The sequence below is a fragment of the Bubalus kerabau genome, chromosome 2 (genome assembly GCF_029407905.1).
Source record: "Bubalus kerabau isolate K-KA32 ecotype Philippines breed swamp buffalo chromosome 2, PCC_UOA_SB_1v2, whole genome shotgun sequence".
NCBI lineage: Eukaryota > Metazoa > Chordata > Mammalia > Artiodactyla > Bovidae > Bubalus > Bubalus kerabau.
Genome location: NC_073625.1, coordinates 103662134 through 103680942, shown reverse-complemented (window position 1 = coordinate 103680942; position 18809 = coordinate 103662134). Strand labels below are relative to the sequence as shown.

General features: G+C 35.7%; 1 protein-coding gene across 1 annotated transcript in view; it reads left to right on the top strand.

Annotated features, from left to right (window-relative positions):
• Positions 1-11226, top strand: part of ATG3 (autophagy related 3) — a 35266-nt gene extending 24040 nt beyond the window's left edge. Inside the window, exons 6-12 of the mRNA XM_055568152.1 lie at positions 256-305; positions 2381-2462; positions 6450-6484; positions 6722-6877; positions 7535-7662; positions 9374-9442; positions 10956-11226. Coding sequence (XP_055424127.1) covers positions 256-305; positions 2381-2462; positions 6450-6484; positions 6722-6877; positions 7535-7662; positions 9374-9442; positions 10956-11037 — 602 coding nt within the window. The 3' untranslated portion in view covers positions 11038-11226. The remainder of the gene's footprint in view (positions 1-255; positions 306-2380; positions 2463-6449; positions 6485-6721; positions 6878-7534; positions 7663-9373; positions 9443-10955) is intronic.
• The last annotated feature ends 7583 nt before the right edge of the window (positions 11227-18809 follow it).

The following is an 18809-nucleotide window of genomic DNA, read 5'->3' as shown; positions in this document are numbered from 1 at the left end:
GAGGAAAGATAGGCTAGGATAATTTATGGTAAAATATTAAACTGATATTTTAAAAGTTATTTAATTTTGAGAAGTACCTTTGTGATTATTTATTCCCATTAGAGTTCATTTGTAAAAGTGCTGCTAACATTGCTTTCTCATTTCAGAGAATTTTGAGAATTTAGATAATGTTAAAAGTTTTTATATTGCTCAAATCAGGTAAATTGAAGATCTTTACAACTTAATTTTAGTTATTTTCTGCTGAATTTTAAACAGGTATTGCAGGAATAACTGAAGCAGTTAAGGAGATTACACTGGAAAGCAAGGTAATGGTTAATTAGTTATGTTTTTAAATTCAGTGACCTAGTTACTCGCTTTTGTATTTATTTTGAGGTTATTCATATCATTCATATGCAAACTCTTACTATCAGTATTTATTATCAACTCTTTTAAATTCCAGCTATTTTATTTCCTCTCATTTTTCTGCATCAGTATACCAAAACACTACTGTTTCCCAGAGCTTCTCTTTTCTTTACTCTGTCAAATGGTTAAGAAAAACATTTTTTGAGACTGTAACTGGTTAAAATCTATAAATTTTTACTATTTGGGAAGCTTTCTAGGCCAGTTTACAAGAAATGGCTTTTTATTTTTAAACAGAAGTCCCACACATTCTCTAAGTGGAGGTTTTTGAGGGGATTTACTTACTTGCTGATTACTGTAATAGATTGCTGATATAAATATCGTGTTTAAATTTGTAGTTTAAACATTGTCTTAAGCAGTTTATTCATTTCCTCTGAAGTTTCTTAATTTACTGCTAATTTGAGGGATTCTTATTTTTTGTTCTGTTTTTCATTTTGAAAATTTAAAGGAAGCTTTATAGCATCCAAAATCATGACGTTTTGAATGAGTGAAAGCTAAATCAGTTGGGTTATATTGTATAGATTATTTGAAGGAAGGGTAAAAATATACAATTGGGTAGAAATTTTCTGCTTGAAACTTTTCAGTAATTTAGACTATCTATATTAGCTTTTCATTTCTAAAGAATGATTATAGTTGTCTTCATATTTTTATATAGTTGTATGAAATAATATAAAATAATGCAAAACACTTTCACTTTTATATTTTCTTAACTATTTTGTTAAATAGTCCATTCTCTTAGAGGATAGAATATTTGACAGAGTAACCGTTCTTTTTGTCTTTCTGAAACAGCTGCAGCAGTTCCTAGTTTAAGATCATCGTCTTTGTGTGTTTTTGTCACTTGGATCTTTTGGGATTTGTTACTGGGGCTTAACAGAAGGTGTTAAAAACCCAAACAAGGTTTTTTCCCAGTGTACAATTTAATGCTTGCTAGGGATTACGGTTCAGTTCATTAGTCTGAGAATTCATCCTTTTGAAGTTCTGCTTTTTGGAGAATTTGACTAAGGAGAAATTACATAAATGGCTTTGCTGCTTCAGAAGCTCTTGTTTATTCCAGCGATTAATGTGTATGGATCAGACTTTGGGAATAATAAATGGCAGAGTGTGGATCCATTGTTTTGATAGGTTTATGATAAACCCTCTCAGGAATTTTTAATAAACTTAATAATGGTTAATATGGTACTTAGTATCCCACTTAGCATTCTCATGTCTTACTAATGGTTGAGTACTTGGAATAATTTACAACTAGAATTTATCTTCCCTGTCATTTCCTATTTAATACAGAATTTACATGATTTTTTTTTATAATTTAGTGCTTAGAATACATACTATTAAAATTATAAACTAGGTGAAACTAATCATCCAGTTTTTTGACCTACTACATTGACTTCAGATTTTTAGAATATTAATTTTGTGAAAGTGATAATTGTATATTATATTAGGCTTGTCTTTGGTTAGCATTATGTTATTTTGACGCAGATATAGTTAAGAAATTGAACTAAAATCTTATGTGTTATAATAATTGTAATTGCTTAATTCAACCAGGAATGTTAAATTAGAGAATACGATAGTATTTGATTTATAATAATATTAACATATAAATGTATTGTGATTTATAAATATATATATATATATATATATATTTTTTTTCTCCTTTAAGTGTAAGAGTTAACTTTGAACTGACTTTCTAATACTAGTGAATTGGTTAGCTAGAAATATTGTTTTGTCAGAAGTGCAACCGGCAACAATTTTTAAATGACTCCTGGTGCTTCTATACTTTTTGTATTTTTCAGTCACAGTGGTTAGCACATGGTTTTTAATGATTGGTTTATGGGTTTATCATATGAAGTAGGAGTTTTTTGAGTATAAGAAATATCTCATCATGCTTGCTTTTGCAGTGGTTAGCACTGTGGTGGCATGTGGGTGCTCAGTATTTGAACTCATGAACATATTTAAATGACTTTAAATTTAATTAATTTCAAAGGACAGTGTAAAACTCCAAGATTGCTCAGCTTTATGTGAGGAGGAGGAAGAGGAAGACGAAGGAGAAGCTGCAGATATGGAAGGTATTTGTGTTATGGATTTGTTTTAATCACAATAGAGTATTGATTGTAGAATATATGTAATTGGTATGGATTAAGAATTCTACTTTATTGAGTTCTGAATTTTAACATGTAACAGCCTAGAGAGGATTTGTTTAGTTTAAATTTAATCAGTGCAGAACTTACCTTGCTCTTGGACTTTACGCAGAGCATGGCCTTGATAGCATTATTTCTGCTGGATCAATTTTGATCATAAATATTTAATGCTGGAGATAGCCATAAGATACAGATTCTTAAGCTAATTCCTAAATTCTTTCAGAACAGAAGAAAATTTGTTTAGGAATTTAGTATTTTCTTTTTCCTTTTTGATAGCATCTTACTACTTAAACCGTATGATAGTTATTCTTAATGGGGCCTTTTGAATCCTCCCACTGCTTCCTAAGAATTGGAAGTGCCTTCCTAGGATTGCCAGTTGAGAGTTGAGACTTAATGTGTTAGTAAATCATTGTTACAAGAGATTGAAACCCATTGTACTAACAGAACACAGTAATACAGGTCTAAAAGTATATGGCTATTGAAAACTTCATATTTTATTAGCATGATAATCTTTAATATGAAATGTTCAGATATTTAAAAGTAGATGGAAGAAATTGCTGTCACCAGGACAACCGCTCTATTAAGCCCAATCTGTCTTTATAGTACTTACCTTCTCTGTATATTTGATTCTGTTAACCTTTTCCTCCCTTGGTTTTCATGACATGGGATTTTCCTCCTCCTTTCTTGACTGTTTCTTCTAAGTCTTCTTCCCAGGCTCTTTTACTTCTGCTTAGCTGTTAAATGTTGCTATTTTATGGTGTTTCACTCTCTTTTTCTGCTCACTCCCTACACTCCCAGGTAGATTTTTATCTACTCTTGTAACTTCTGTAATTGGAGACTGTAGTCTGGCAGGAAGAATGGTGTGTAAAATGCATTAGATTTTCTTTGAGGGTTTAAATATGAATATATGTATGTACAGAGAGAGGGTTAGCAGTTGGAAAAAAGAAGAGAATATGAAAAATGACAGGGCAGGCATTTTGGAGGCTGTAAAGTGGCCAAATCCCCCCAGTACCTAGAATTTAGTGAGATAGAATGCAGAAGTAGAAGATAGTATCTGTAGAGATGGCAAGTGGTATCTGCTGAAGAAGCAGTGGCAGCTTAGCCTAATGAACCAGAGTTTCACTTAAAAAGTGAAAGTGTTAGTTGCTGAGTTGTGTCTGACTCTTTGTGACCTCATGGGTTGGACTGTAGCCTGCCAGGCTTCTCTGTCCATGGGGATTCTCCAGGCAAGAATACTGAAGTGCGTTACATGCCCTCCTCCAGGGCGTCTTCCCAACCCAGGGATCAAACCCAGGTCTCCCACATTGCCAGAAGATTCTTTTACCATCTGAGCCACCAGGGAATCCTTTGACTTAAAAGTACCTTTCAAAAAGAATAAGTACCTTTCAGTTTTGTTTCCTAAATTACTTTTGAGCTTCCATGAAACCTAGCTGTATATCTGTTCCTGGATTCTAGTGAGAATTTTATCCTTATTTCCATGTATACTTCTATTCATTGAAGAAATCCAGATGAGTTTACTTGTAACCACAATTGATCGCAGGAAACTCATATACCATGTCTACACTCAAGACATCCATGACTAAACCCCAGCCCAGATCTACTTGTTTAGATTGATTTCCACATGGAAGTCTCATAGTTGTCAGACCACCTTCTTGCACAAATGCTCATTTCTGGATTCTGTCTCTGAATGGTATACAGTTGTTAAGTTGGAGCAGGAAACGTTATGAATAAAGTACTGTTTTAGTACTTCAATACTTTGGCCACCTGAGGTGAAGAACTGACTCGTAAGAAAAGACCCTGATGCTAAGCAAGATTGAAGACAGGAGGAGGAAGGGGATGACAAGAGGATGAGATGGTTGGATGGTGTCACTAACTTGATGGACATGAGCTTGAGCAAGCTTCGGGGGTTGGTGATGGACAGGGAAACCTGGTGTACTGCAGTGCATGTGGTCGCAAAGAGTCGGACATGACTAAATAATTGAACTGAACTGAACAGTTTTTAGAGTTCAAGCTATAGAATTGCCTTAAATATCTGACCACCTTCTAGTATGTTTGTTACATTTCCCTTGGATAGAATTAAAGAAAGAATTGCTATATATGGAATTTTGCTTAAAAAGTGTCATTGGTACCTAATATAACAGTTAATTTTCATCCATTTTTCAGCAAATATTTATTGAGTAAGACAGTGTCTATATACTACATTTGGTGGTGGAGATAGAGCAGTAGACATGATCTCAGAGAGCTAATATTTGATTTAGGGGACACAGACAAAAACAACAGATAAAGCAAAACATAAACTGTCTCAGATGGTTATAAGTGTTAGGGAGAAAAGTAAAGGCAGGCAGAGATAGGGAGTCTTGTAGTAGGATGAGTGTTGTAATTTTTAAATAGGTTGGTTAAGGGAAACCTCACTGAGGATATGCCTTTTGAGTATAGCCTGACAAGTAAGCGGACAGACTGTTTGATTATCTGAGGAAGAGTACAAAGGCCCTGAAGTGGGAACACATATGACTTATATAAATACTGCAAGGAGACTCCTATTTTTAGAGAGGCGCGAGGGAGAGGGTAATAAGGCATGGAGTTAGAGAGGTAACCTGGGAACCAGATGGTGTAGGGCCCTGGCTTTAACTCCGAGATGAGAAGCTGTTGGGGTTTTTTTAAGTAAAGGAACAACAGAATGAGATTTTAAGATGGCTATGACTGCAGTGTTGAGAATAAAGACTGAATGGGTTTGGGACAACAGTTAGGCGTCTATTTTGATAATCTAGGCAAGAAACGACTGTGACAAGGGCTCAGGTGGTAACTGGAGGTGATGAGAAACTGAATATTCTAGATATTTTGAGGGTAGGGCCAAAAGAGTATTTGTTGCTGGAATGAATGTGACATGAGTGGTCACGTGTGACTCCAGGGTTTTTGACCTGAGTGTGTAGAATGATGTTATTCAGATGGGGAATGAATGGCTTTGGAGGGGAAGTCAGGAGCTCAGTTTTTGACATGTGATACTTGTGCTGCCCCCTAGTCATTCATTCGAGTCATAAACAAACAGTTGGGTATCAATGTTTGCAGTAAGGGAATAAATTCAAGAGTCGTCAGCATTTAAAGTCATTAGGACTAGATGAAATCTTTAAGGAAGTTGGTGTGGATGAAGAAGAGGCAAGTTCCAAAAACTGAGCTTTCGGTTACTGTAGATGTTGAACAGGACCAGCATAGGAGATAGTGAAGGAAAAGTTAGTGAGGTGGGAGGAAAGCAAGGAAAATGTAGTATCTTAAAGGCTGAGGAAGGAAAACGTTGCAAGGAAGAAGAAATAAATTACGCCGGATGTTCTTAAGAGGCGAAGAGTTGACTCATTGAAAAACACCCTGATGCTGGAAGGGATTGGGGGTAGGAGGAGAAGGGGACGACAGAGGATGAGATGGCTGGATGGCATCACTGACTCGATGGATGGGAGTCTAAGTGAATTCCGGGAGTTGGTGATGGACAGGGAGGCCTGGCGTGCTGCGATTCATGGGGTCGCAAAGAGTCAGACACGACCGAGCAACTGAACTGAACTGAAGATGAAAACCAGGAATTTACCACTGGGTTCAGCAAGTAGAAGTCACTGATGACCTTAACGAGCATGTCTTATGCAGTTATATAAATATCCTTGCATACCCTATGGAGTCACCAAGGACTCTGTAGTATTATCATGCCACTTGGTATTAGTAATAGATCAAGCCTCAAGTATGCTGACTTTCTCTGGCACTGTTAGGTAGAGTATCTGCTTCTTTAGAAATATAGAATTAGCTCTCATTTATTCAATATCTTCAGTCGAAACTAAAGCAAAAACCCAGGTTTTGCATTCTCTGAAGTAATATGTAATTTGGTTTAGGAAATTATTTTGAACTTGATTAATCTTTTGTTGCTTTTTATAACAGAATATGAAGAGAGTGGATTGTTGGAAACAGATGAGGTTTGTAAATCGAGTTTTCTTTAGTTAATTTTTAATGAGTGAACTTGGGGATTAGTGTTCCTAATATCTTGATCTATCAAATGAGTTTTTTATGTGTACATTGTTTATAGCATGTAACATTTTAGCTTTGAATTTTGTTATATCTGCTGTTGAATGAAAAATACATAGGATGGGAAGATTTGCCAAAACACCACATAGTGATTTTAATGGTTGTAAATTTTTCTCCACTATTACCAGGCTACTCTAGATACAAGGAAAATAGTAGAAGCTTGTAAAGCTAAAACTGATGCTGGAGGTGAGGATGCTATTTTGCAAACCAGAACTTATGACCTTTACATCACTTATGATAAATATTACCAGACACCACGACTATGGTTGTTCGGCTATGATGAGGTAAAACTAAAGAAAAATTTATTTTAGTGTAAATATTTAAAATTTGAGGGTTGAATTCTTTTGTCAGTAAGTCCATGGGTATATATTTTGGCCTTTAAAGTTTTAGGAATCATTTGTTTTGTAATTTTGTGATTAATGTTGAATTCGATTCTTATTTTGAAGAAACTAGGAATTATTCAATGTGAAACAACACATTCACATCTGTTTAAGGATTAAACAGAAATAATCTGTTAACGTTTATTCCTTGGTCCCTAGAGCTTACCCCTTCGAAATGTGAGGAAAATTGAAGTTGGTTTGTAATAAAGGAAAACTAAAATAAAATTAACTTGTTTAACTTGTCATTCCAATGACTATAAATGGAAAACAAATAGGCCTAAAAGATGTTATAAAGTTATAAAATGTTTTGATAGCTCTGAACTTGCCTTTTTGTGGACTTTTTTCTGTATTAGATGATAGCTGATGTCACATAGCCTTGATGGACAGACTCTCTTTCCTGCCTACTTGGTACTTTGCCCCAAATGATCTGGTGATTCTAAATAGTATAGAATTTGAAATTGCAAGTGATGTGGAAGGTGGGGCTAAGTATATTTTTAAAGACTAAAGTTTAGGCCTAAAAGTTCTTGAACAGTAATTTCAAAGCATTTTTTATGGTTTCAGCAACGACAGCCTTTAACAGTTGAGCATATGTATGAAGACATCAGTCAAGATCATGTGAAGAAAACAGTGACCATTGAAAATCACCCTCATCTCCCACCACCTCCTATGTGTTCAGTTCACCCATGCAGGTGTGTGTTGTGTGTGTGTACACTTCATGAATTTACCACTTGAGAGTCTGTATAAACAGTGTCTGAACAGAAAAAAATTTACTTCATAAATAAAATTCTGTTGTCTTCCTTAGAAATGTTTTTGTGTTTAAGTAATATATAAGACCAAAAAAAATTTTATCAATTTCTTCTAAGTTTCATTTCATTAAGAATATTTTTTTGTTCTTTGTGTGTTGTGTTACAGTATAGATTTTTGTGATTTTACTCCTTTTATTAGCTCCAAGAATATTTTGGAAGATTCTTTTTAGATTAAAAAATACTAATGGTTTGCTCTGTTGTGATATCTTTCTGTGAATGTGGAATATAAAGTTACTGCTGCTGCTGCTGCTAAGTCGCTTCAGTCATGTCCGACTCTGTGCAGCCCCATAGACAGCAGCCCACCAGGCTCCCCCATCCCTGGATTCTCCAGGCAAGAACACTGGAGTGGGTTGCCATTTCCTTCTCCAATGCGTGAAAGTGAAAAGTGAAAGTGAAGTCACTCAGTCATATCTGACTCTTAGCAACCCCATGGACTGCAGCCTACTAGGCTCCTCCATCCATGGAATTTTCCAGGCAAGAGTACTGGAGTGGGGTGCCATTGCCTTCTCCGATATAAAGTTAACTTTGTGCTTTTTCTAGGTGACCTATTAATCTCCTTTTATTGGTTAGTGAAGGGAGATGTGTGCAAAATTTCTATTCTCCTCTACTTTTCAGTTAAGTTTCCAACCCTACCAAATCAAGTACATTTTCTAATTTGGTATTTCTTTGTATCAGTGTGTTTTCACAGGACTAAAAAAGTGAAACTGAGTCTATATACATAATCAAGGCATTTTAGGCCTTGCCATTGGCTGCTTCAGATTATGTCTTCATATTCTCAGGGCCAGTACATTTACTCTCATCTTCTAAGTTGATTGCCTCTGTCATGAAGGTTGCATTCAGAGATTGAAGTAGTGTTATTTAAGCCAGGATACATATAAAAGTTCATTTTTTCTGTATGATGCCCTTTACTTAGTTAATTTGCTCAGGTAATTACTCTGATATCCCCGTTTTATGTAGCATAGGAGATTTACCAGTTGGCCATGAAAAGATTTGTGGAAAACTTTAGATAAAGATCCTTTATATAAAGGCAAAATATTTTTTTCTAAATAGAATCATATAATTTTTATCTGAAAAAAAATATATATATGAACTTTGACCAACTGGCTTTTCTTTAACTGAGTTGTGGCTTATTCTCTATTAAATATTTAAGCAGTCAAAATCACAGCATTATAAATACTTCTTTTTTGTTGTTGTTTTTTACCAACCGTTTTCATGTAACTTTTTTGAATTTGTCTGGTTGGATTCTTGTTTATTTCTCAGAGCAGAAAGCCCTTGCTCTCCAGTTGTGCCCTGGTATGATTTCCCTTTCTCTGATTTTCTGCCCTACCCCACTTCCGCCCCCATCATAGGAAAGCTAACTAGTTCCATTGTGTTCCTTTGTGACTACCATAGCTTTTTAAAATTAGCCCCTCCCCCAGTAAAATTGTCTGCATGACTCAACAGTCTGGCTTGTTGGAGAGTAGGGAGGAGAATATTTTACATAATTACTGTTATATATTAAAATCACTGACAGTAAAAATTTTCACAAACAAAAACTTGCTTTTCCTATTTTGATCCAGTTGACCTATACTAATATTTATTCTTTTGCATTTAGGCATGCTGAGGTGATGAAGAAAATCATTGAGACTGTTGCAGAAGGAGGGGGAGAACTTGGTGTTCATATGTATCCTTACCTGTCTGTGTATGTGACTAGAGGCAAAGTGCTTCTGGGATTTTTTTCCCCCTTTTTGAGAAATTTAGCCCCTCATATGTGGAAATCTTAGTGGGAGTCTTTATTTGGAAAATGTTGCACTGTGATAGTTCTGGCCTGGTTCAGTTGTTGAGCAGGTATCCCTGTGTGAACCAGTTCACTCTTCTTTGTTACAGAGCCTCAGAGCAATATGTGCTTCTAGGTAGCAGGTTGCCAAGTACCTTTGTTTGTTCAGAAGGCAATGGCTGAGAGTATGCAATTCATAACTGTTAACTCTTGATGGGAAAGAAACTCAAAACACTTAGTCTGTTGATGAAAGACGAGTAACCTATGAATTTAGAGGATAACACATGAATATCTTTTCCTCAAGATATATTCCTAATTTAGCATGTTATCAAAAGTGTACTTTCCTATCAGGTAAAAAGTAAAGTTGGGTTTTGTCTGAGATCTCTGAAGTGAAGAAAAGTAAAAAGCACATGAATTCTATTTCAGGTAGTCTTCAAATACAGTATTCTCATTTTTCTCCAGATATGAGCACCCGTTTATTTTTCTGGGGTTGACAAGAGGAATTAAGTGAACTACTGGATCCTGAAATACACGTGCCCATAGCCTGGATTTGTGATAAGCAACCAAAGTCAGTGGTTTAAATACCAAACAGCTTAAATGAGTGGTTCATGCCACTCACTGTTAGATGTAGACTGAGGGGTTGCCACTGTCTTGGAACTATAGATAACATGAGCATTGCCAACAGAATGTGTGTCCCTCAGAGAAACACTGAGCTGGTGTGATATTGAAACAACCAGGAGTTTTTGGTCCAAACCAGATTTACTGTTGAAAGCCTATTATGCATAATATGAGTATTCACTTCTATTTTTGAAGCTATATAGCAACTTGGAAGACTCTATGTAATTCTAATTGAGTCATCAATTAAAAATTAAGCTCTTAATGTTTCTAAGTGCAGTGGAACATAGGAAAAAAATTCAGAAATTTGTTAGACAGTCCAGTATAGCAGATTCTATGGCAGGTACCTATACTAACCAAGAATCAGTCCTTATAGAGGATTTTTACCTATTTTTTGTTCTTTTGCTTCAGTATTTTTATATTCTTCACACTGTCTCATTTTCTAACATACTCTTAAAAAACTTACAGGCAGTAAAAAAGCCATTTCCCACTCATTTAAATATGTGCAACAATGTCCTTACTTATATATTAAAATACATGGGCTGATAAGAACTTGTACTCTTTAAGAAGTCTTAACATGCAAATATTAAATCGGGATAAGTCAAGCATTCTTAAAGTTGTAGAGAGCCTTGTGTTGAATAGACACCAGCTTGCATGAATGAATGTTTTTTTTTTTAATATACTTGATTTAAGATTCTGTCTTCTATAAATTTTCTGAGGCGTTACTGCTTAATAAAATGGATAATTACAATGTTAGCTTAAATCGGAATTTACCAATCTATTTTCCTTAGCTAAAAACCTTTAGGTATCTTCTAATTTTCTTGAAATTTGTACAAGCTGTCATTCCAACAATAGAATATGACTACACAAGACACTTCACGATGTAACAGAGAGTATAGAATCTACCCTAATTATTGGTTCTGATTTTTAAGGAATTAACCCATAGATGTGACCATTGACCATATTCACCAATATGTACAATTTCTCTAATAAAGAGACTTATGTTTATGCATTAAATAAAAAATGTTCCACTACCAGCCTTATTTGTTTAATAAAAATGAGTGTATGAGTGTAAAGAGACTGTTTTTCTTGCTTCTTATCAAAAAGGTGGTAATAGCATTTTCTTAAATAATAATTCTTTAAGTGTAGAAATATATCATACAGAATGATGATAAGAGTATTTTTGGTTCACATTTATGAGGAAGGTATTTAAATGTGTATTTGTGTGTGAGAGCTGGGACTAGAAAATACTGCATGCTAGACTCCCTCTCCCTTCTTTTCTCTTGCTCTTTGTTCCTTTTGTTTTCCCTCTATCTCCCTAAGTCTCCTATCTGCTAATAGTTAACATAGATGAAGTACTCACTGTATGCCAGGAAATTAAGTGCTTATTTTGTTAAGTTAATACTTCCAGAGTAATTCTTGATTCAAGAATATTTTTCTTATTGTGATTGCCTGTGTGTGCGAGTGCACACGTGCATGCTCAGTTCTATCCATCCAACTCTTTGTGACCCCATGGACTATAGCCCACCAGGTTCCTCTGTCCATGGGATTTCCCAGGCAAGAATACTGGAATGGGTTGCCACTTCCTTCTCCAGGGGATAGAATATTAACATTTCAATTGAATTTAATTAACATTAAAATTAAGTTAATATTAAAGTTTAAAGAAGTCCCTTTGTTGTATAGTTTATGGATCTGGGTCTGGGAGTTCAGAAAGGGTAAGTGTGCAAGAACACTCACAGAGCCAAGGAGTAGAACGCAGGCCCTTTGAGAACTCCATTTACATTCTCTTTGTTACTGCTTCATTGCCCTTGTCCCTGTTTTTTTCATCCCTGCACATACCAGGAGTGGCTGACTGCATTTAAGGAACCTTAGTTTCTAGGTTTGTTTTTTTTATCCTCATCATTCAAAAATACTCTCTTTACCTTCAGTGCCCCTTTTTTTTCCCCCCTTTTCCAATTGTAACCCAGTTTTTGTGTTTTAAGGAAATCTCCATAATGAAAATAATGACTGAATAGCCTGCTTGCTCATGTATGTCACCAGGTTACTCTTTAAATTAATCTTCAGCTGATGTTGGGCTTCCCTGGTGGCTCAGACAGTAAAGAATCTGCTTGCAATGTGGGAAACCTGGATTTTATCCCTGGGTTGGAAGGATCCCCTGGAGGAGAACATGCCAACCCACTCCAGTATTCTTGCTTGGGGAATCCCCATGGACAGAGGAGCCTGGTGGGCTGCAGTCCATGGGGTCGCAAAGAGTCGGATATGACTGAGCAACTAAGCACTCAACTGATTTTACTGAAATATCCTATTTTTTAATACCTTTAAATGATATGTAATAATAGGTATTATCACATTGTCAATGTTTTCTCCCAGTTAAGCCTTATTTATTGTAAGTACAGATATTCTCAAATCTTATTTTAAGCTAACAGTCATTTATTTCAGTCACCACTAGGTGGCATAAATGATTTTGTTGGTCAAACCTTATTAGTTTCAGATCTTTTTTTTCCTATTGAAATCTTTGTATGGGTGCCTAGTATATAAAATAGGGTTTCCCTGGTGGCTTAGTTGGTAAAGAATCCACCTGCAGTGCAGGAGACCCAGATTCAATCCCTGGGTGGGGAATACCCCCAGAGAAGGAAATGACAACCCCAAAATAAAAATGTAAATGTTAATGGTATAAATGTGTTATTTATGAGTTCAGGTTTCTAGCATTCAAGAAAAATGGGGTTGGTTTGATGAACAGTGAAGTTGTTGATGAACTTAGAATTGGTATTCAGATGTGTGACAGTCTTATAAGCCCTCACATCTAGTTTATTTTTTATATTAGCTTCATGTCATTCTTAAATGATTTGCATATTTAGTAGTAAATGATGATAGTTTTTTTTTCTTTTCTAACTTTTTTTTGGAAATAATTTTATATTTTTGGAAGAATTTCAAGTCCTGTACATCCTTCACCTAGTTTCCTCTAATGTTAATATCTTGCGTAACCGTGATACACTTAGCAAAACTAAGAAATTAATGTTGATACAATACTATTAAGTAAACTTCAGATTTCTTTGAGCTGTTTGTGCATTTTTTTCCTTGCCTCTTTTATGGTAGTGAGATACAATATTACATCTTTTCATGTGCCTGTTGGCCATCTGCTTTTCCTTTGGAAAAATGTCTATTTAGTTCTGTGCAGTTTTAAATTAGATTTTATTTTTGATGATGAGTTGCATAGGTTATTAATTTATGTTGAATATTAACCCCTTATCAGTCACATTATTTGCAAATATTTTCTCCCATTTAGTAGGTTGTCTGTTTTGCCGGTGGTTTTCTTTGTCGTATAGCCATTTTAGAGAGGAAACTGGTAGTAAGTGGTCACATTAAGTATGTCTCCTCAGGTTCAGTAATTTTGCTGAAGTGGCTAACAGAACTCAGGGAAACACTTAACGTTTATCAGTTTCTAAAGAATATGATGAAGAGCACATGAGCAGCTAGATGAAGAGTGAGATCTGGAAAAGTCCCGGTACAGAAGCTTCTGTTGCTGTGGGGTTGGGGTGCATCACCCTCTCAGAGTGAATGTATTTGCCAACCTGGAAGATCTCCAAACACTGTACTCTTGGGATTATTGTTCCTTACATAGGCATGATCAATAATTAACTCTGTTTCTAGCCCTCTTCCCTCTCTGGAGGATGGGGAGGTGGGACTGAAAATTCTACACTTCTAAGCATGGCTTGGTCTTTCTGGTTATGATTCCAATCCAAGAGCCCACTCAAAATTATCTTGACAGAACAGATGTTCTTAGTGCTCTTATCACTTCGGAGTTTAAGGATTTTAGGAACATTGTCAGGAACTGAGGATAGAGTCCTATGTGTGTGTGTATATATATATATATACACACACATAAACATATATTGATTATTATAGGGAACATATAGGAGGATGCTTGTTGCTGTTTTGTTTCTGGTGACAGGAGTTGGAAGTGATCTGGGAAATGATCATTGGTTGAGATACCAGGTCCTGTACAGCCATTAAATACATAATAGATAGACATGAAACAGCCTGGCTAGATCTTAAACATAGTTGTAAATTAGTAAGTCTCAGTTGTTTCCTTTATAGTTTCCTCTATGTTTCATTTTTATTTTGTTCCTATTTAATCTCAAATACGTCTAAAGCAAAACTCCTGGTTTTATATTTACTGCCAAACAGCACCTACCATAACCAAAATGCTAACAATAAAAACCCATTCACTTTCAATTCTATCCACTTGACATCACTACTACCTGCCCAGCTGCTGAGCCAAAACCCTGGGTCATCCTCTTGCCCTCTGTCTACCCCATCCCACTGATACATTTCACATCGCTCAAAAAATGAGTCCTGTCTTCTACTTCCACGACATGTCCTGGTGCCTGGAACTCTATTAAACCAGCAACTCACAAGGTTTTATTGTAGAAGATTGATTCATGGATTACAGAAAGAAACACGCTCTGTTGCTCTTAGTTGAGTTTGAACTTCCTTTTTGATAAATTTTGGGGCTTAACAGGGAAAAATTAGAGGAAGATACTTTGAGAGGCTTTATTAACAGTTTATCAACTGGTCGTAAAAGATAATACCTTCCAGATTTATCTCACAGTACAGCTGATACCATGGAATTTTAGAAAACAGGAAGTAGCTAAGAGCTGTCTCTGAAGCCAATATTTTAATTCCATGGTCCTGTTCTGGGATGTTGTTTGGTTCCCTTGTCACTGAACATCCAGGTTCCTCACCTACAAAGGGAGCATAGCATTTTCTAGCCATAGACTTGTTAGCAGGGTTGAAGGAAATGATGTATGTAAAGCATTTAGCATAGTGCTTGACCTCTTTGCTGGGCTGCCAGTGTGGTGATGATAGTGATTATAAGTAACTCCCCACTCTAGAACTTGCAGTTTTGATGACAGAATGGTCACATCCAGCAGAGGGCAGTAGAAGAGCACAAGGTTAAGCATTTAAGCATTCTGAAGATGGCAGTTATCAAAAATCATGTCTTTGTCTTAGTTTTTTGTTTTTGTTTTTTAATGGGGAAAGGTGGTGTATGATACTGGTTAGCATCCTTTATGTTTGAGATCCTCACCACTTAGTTTATTGAAAAACAGCAAGGCATTCAGTTTGTTCAGTGTTTGCTTGCAGTTACTAGATGTCTTCCCTGTCCTTCATATCTACCTTTCAGAATTAAGGGAATGGATTAATTTTTTAATTGTTTTAAAGTGTACTATGTGATGATTTGATATATGAATAATTTGTGAAGTATTCTCACAATTGAAACAACATATCCATCATTTCACATACTTTTTTTGATGAGGATGCTTAAAATCGATTTTCTTACCTAAATTTCAGTTGTGCAGTGTTATCAACTATAATTACCACACTATAATTAGATCCTTATACCTTACTCATAACTGAAAGTTTAAATATCCTTTCTGAGGAGGAGCTAAGATGGCAGAGGAATAGGACGGGGAGACCACTTTTCCCCCCACAAATTCATCAAAAGAACATTTAAACGCTGAGTAAATTCCACAAAACAACTTCTGAATGCTGGCAGAGGACATCAGGCACCCAGAAAAGCAACCCATTGCCTTCGAAAGGAGAGAGAAGAAATCCGGCTCCACCCACCAAAACACCGACACAAGCTTCCCTAACCAAGAAGCCTTGACAAGCCACCTGTACAAACCCACACACAGCGAGGAAACTCCACAATAAAGAGAACTCCACAAACTGCCCAAATACAGAAAGGACACCCTAAACTCAGCAATATAAATAAGATGAAGAAACAGAGGAATACCCAGCAGGTAAAGGAACAGGATAAATGCCCACCAAACCAAAGAGGAAGAGATAGGGAATCTACCTGATAAAGAATTCCAAATAGTGAAATTGATCCAAAATCTTGAAATTAAAATGGAATCACAGATAAATAGCCTGGAGACAAGGATTGAGAAGATGCAAGAAAGGTTTAACAAGGACCTAGAAGAAATAAAAAAGTCTATATAATGAATAATGCAATAAATGAGATCAAAAACACTCTGGAGGCAACAAATAGTAGAATAACAGGCAGAAGATAGGATTAGTGAATTAGAAGATAGAATGGTAGAAATAAATGAATCAGAGAGGAAAAAAGAAAAACGAATTAAAAGAAATGAGGACAATCTCAGAGACCTCCAGGACAATATTAAACGCTACAACATTCGAATCATAGGAGTCCCAGAAGAAGAAGACAGAAAGACCATGAGAAAATACTTGAGGAGATAATAGGTGAAAATGGGGAAGGAAATAATCACTCAAGTCCAAGAAACCCAGAGAGTCCCAAACAAGAAAAACCCAAGGTGAAACACCCCAAGACACATGTTAATCAAATTAACAAAGATCAAACACAAAGAACAAATATTAAAAGCAGCAAGGGAAAAAACAAATAACACACAAGGGAATTCCTGTAAGGATAACAGCTGATCTTTCAATAGAAACTCTTCAAGCCAGGAGGGAATGGCAAGACATACTTAAAGTGATGAAAGAAAATAATCTACAGCCCAGATTATTGTACCCAGCAAGGATCTCATTCAAATATGAAGGAGAAATCAAAAGCTTTACAGACAAGCAAAAGCTGAGAGAATTCTGCACCACCAAACCAGCTCTCCAACAAATACTAAAGGATATTCTCTAGACAGGAAACACAAAAAGGGTGAATAAATTCGAACCCAAAACAATAAATGGCAATGGGATCATACTTATCAATAATTATCTTAAACGTAAATGGGTTGAATGCCCCAACCAAAAGACAAAGAATGGCTGAATGGATACAAAAGCAAGACCCCTACATATGTTGTCTACAAGAGACCCACCTCAAAACAGGGGACACATACAGACTGAAAGTGAAGGGCTGGAAAAAGATTTTCCATGTAAATAGAGACCAAAAGAAAGCAGGAGTAGCAATACTCGTATCAGATAAAATAGACTTTAAAACAAAGGCTGTGAAAAGAGACAAGGTCACTACATAATGATCAAAGGATCAATCCAAGAAGAAGATATAACAATTATAAATATATATGCACCCAACACGGGAGCACCGCAATATGTAAGAAATGCTAACAAGGATGAAAGGAGAAATTAACACAATAATAGTGGGAGACTTTAATACCCTACTCACACCTATGGATAGATCAACTAAACAGAAAATTAACAAGGAAACACAAACTTTAAATGATACAATAGACCAGTTAGACCTAATTGATATCTATAGGACATTTCATCCCAAAACAATGAATTTCACCTTTTTCTCAAGCACACACGGAACCTTCTCCAGGATAGATCACATCCTGGGCCATAAATCTAGCCTTGGTAAATTCAAAAAAATAGAAATCATTCCAAGCATCTTTTCTGACCACAATGCAGTAAGATTAGATCTCAGTTACAGAGAAAAACTCTTAAATAAAATTCCAACATATGGAGGCTGAACAACACGCTGCTGAATAACCAACAAAGCACAGAAGAAATCAAAAAAGAAATCAAAATTTGCATAGAAACGAATGAAAATGAAAACACAACAACCTAAAACCTGTGGGACACTGTAAAAGCAGTCCTAAGGGGAAAGTTCATAGCAATACAGGCATACCTCAAGAAACAAGAAAAAAGTCAAATAAATAACCTAACTCTACGCCTAAAGCAACTAGAAAAGGAAGAAATGAAGAACCCCAGGGTCAGTAGAAGGAAAGAGATCTTAAAAATTAGGGCAGAAATAAATACAAAAGAAAAGAGACCATAGCAAAAATCAACAAAGCCAAAAGCTGGTTCTTTGAAAGGATAAATAAAATTGACAAACCATTAGCCAGACTCATCAAGAAACAAAGGGAGAAAAATCAAATCAATAAATTTAGAAATGAAAATGGAGAGATCACAACAGACAACACAGAGATACAAAGGATCATAAGAGACTACTATCAGCAATTATATGCCAATAAAATAGACAACGTGGACGAAATGGACAAATTCTTAGAAAAGTACAACTTTCCAAAACTCCACCAGGAAGAAATAGAAAATCTTAACAGACCCATCACAAACACGGAAATTGAAACTGTAATCAAAAATCTTCCAGCAAACAAAAGCCCAGGTCCACATGGCTTCACAGCTGAATTCTACCAAAAATTTAGAGAAGAGCTGACACCTATCCTACTCAAACTCTTCCAGAAAATTGCAGAGGAAGGTAAACTTCCAAACTCATTCTATGAGGTCATCATCACCCTAATACCAAAACCTGACAAAGATACCACACAAAAAAAGAAAACTACAGGCCAATATCACTGATGAACATAGATGCAAAAAATCCTTAACAAGATTCTAGCAATCAGAATCCAACAACACATTAAAAAGATCATACACTATGACCAAGTGGGCTTTAACCCAGGGATGCAAGGATTCTTCAATATCTGCAAATCAATCAATGTAATACACCACATTAACAAATTGAAAAACAAAAACCATATGGTTATCTCAATAGATGCAGAGAAAGCCTTTGATAAAATTCAATATCCATTTATGATAAAAACTCTCCAGAAAGCAGGAATAGAAGGAACATACCTCAACATAATAAGAGCTATATATGACAAATCCACAGCACACATTATCCTCAATGGTGAAAAATTGAAAGCATTCCCTC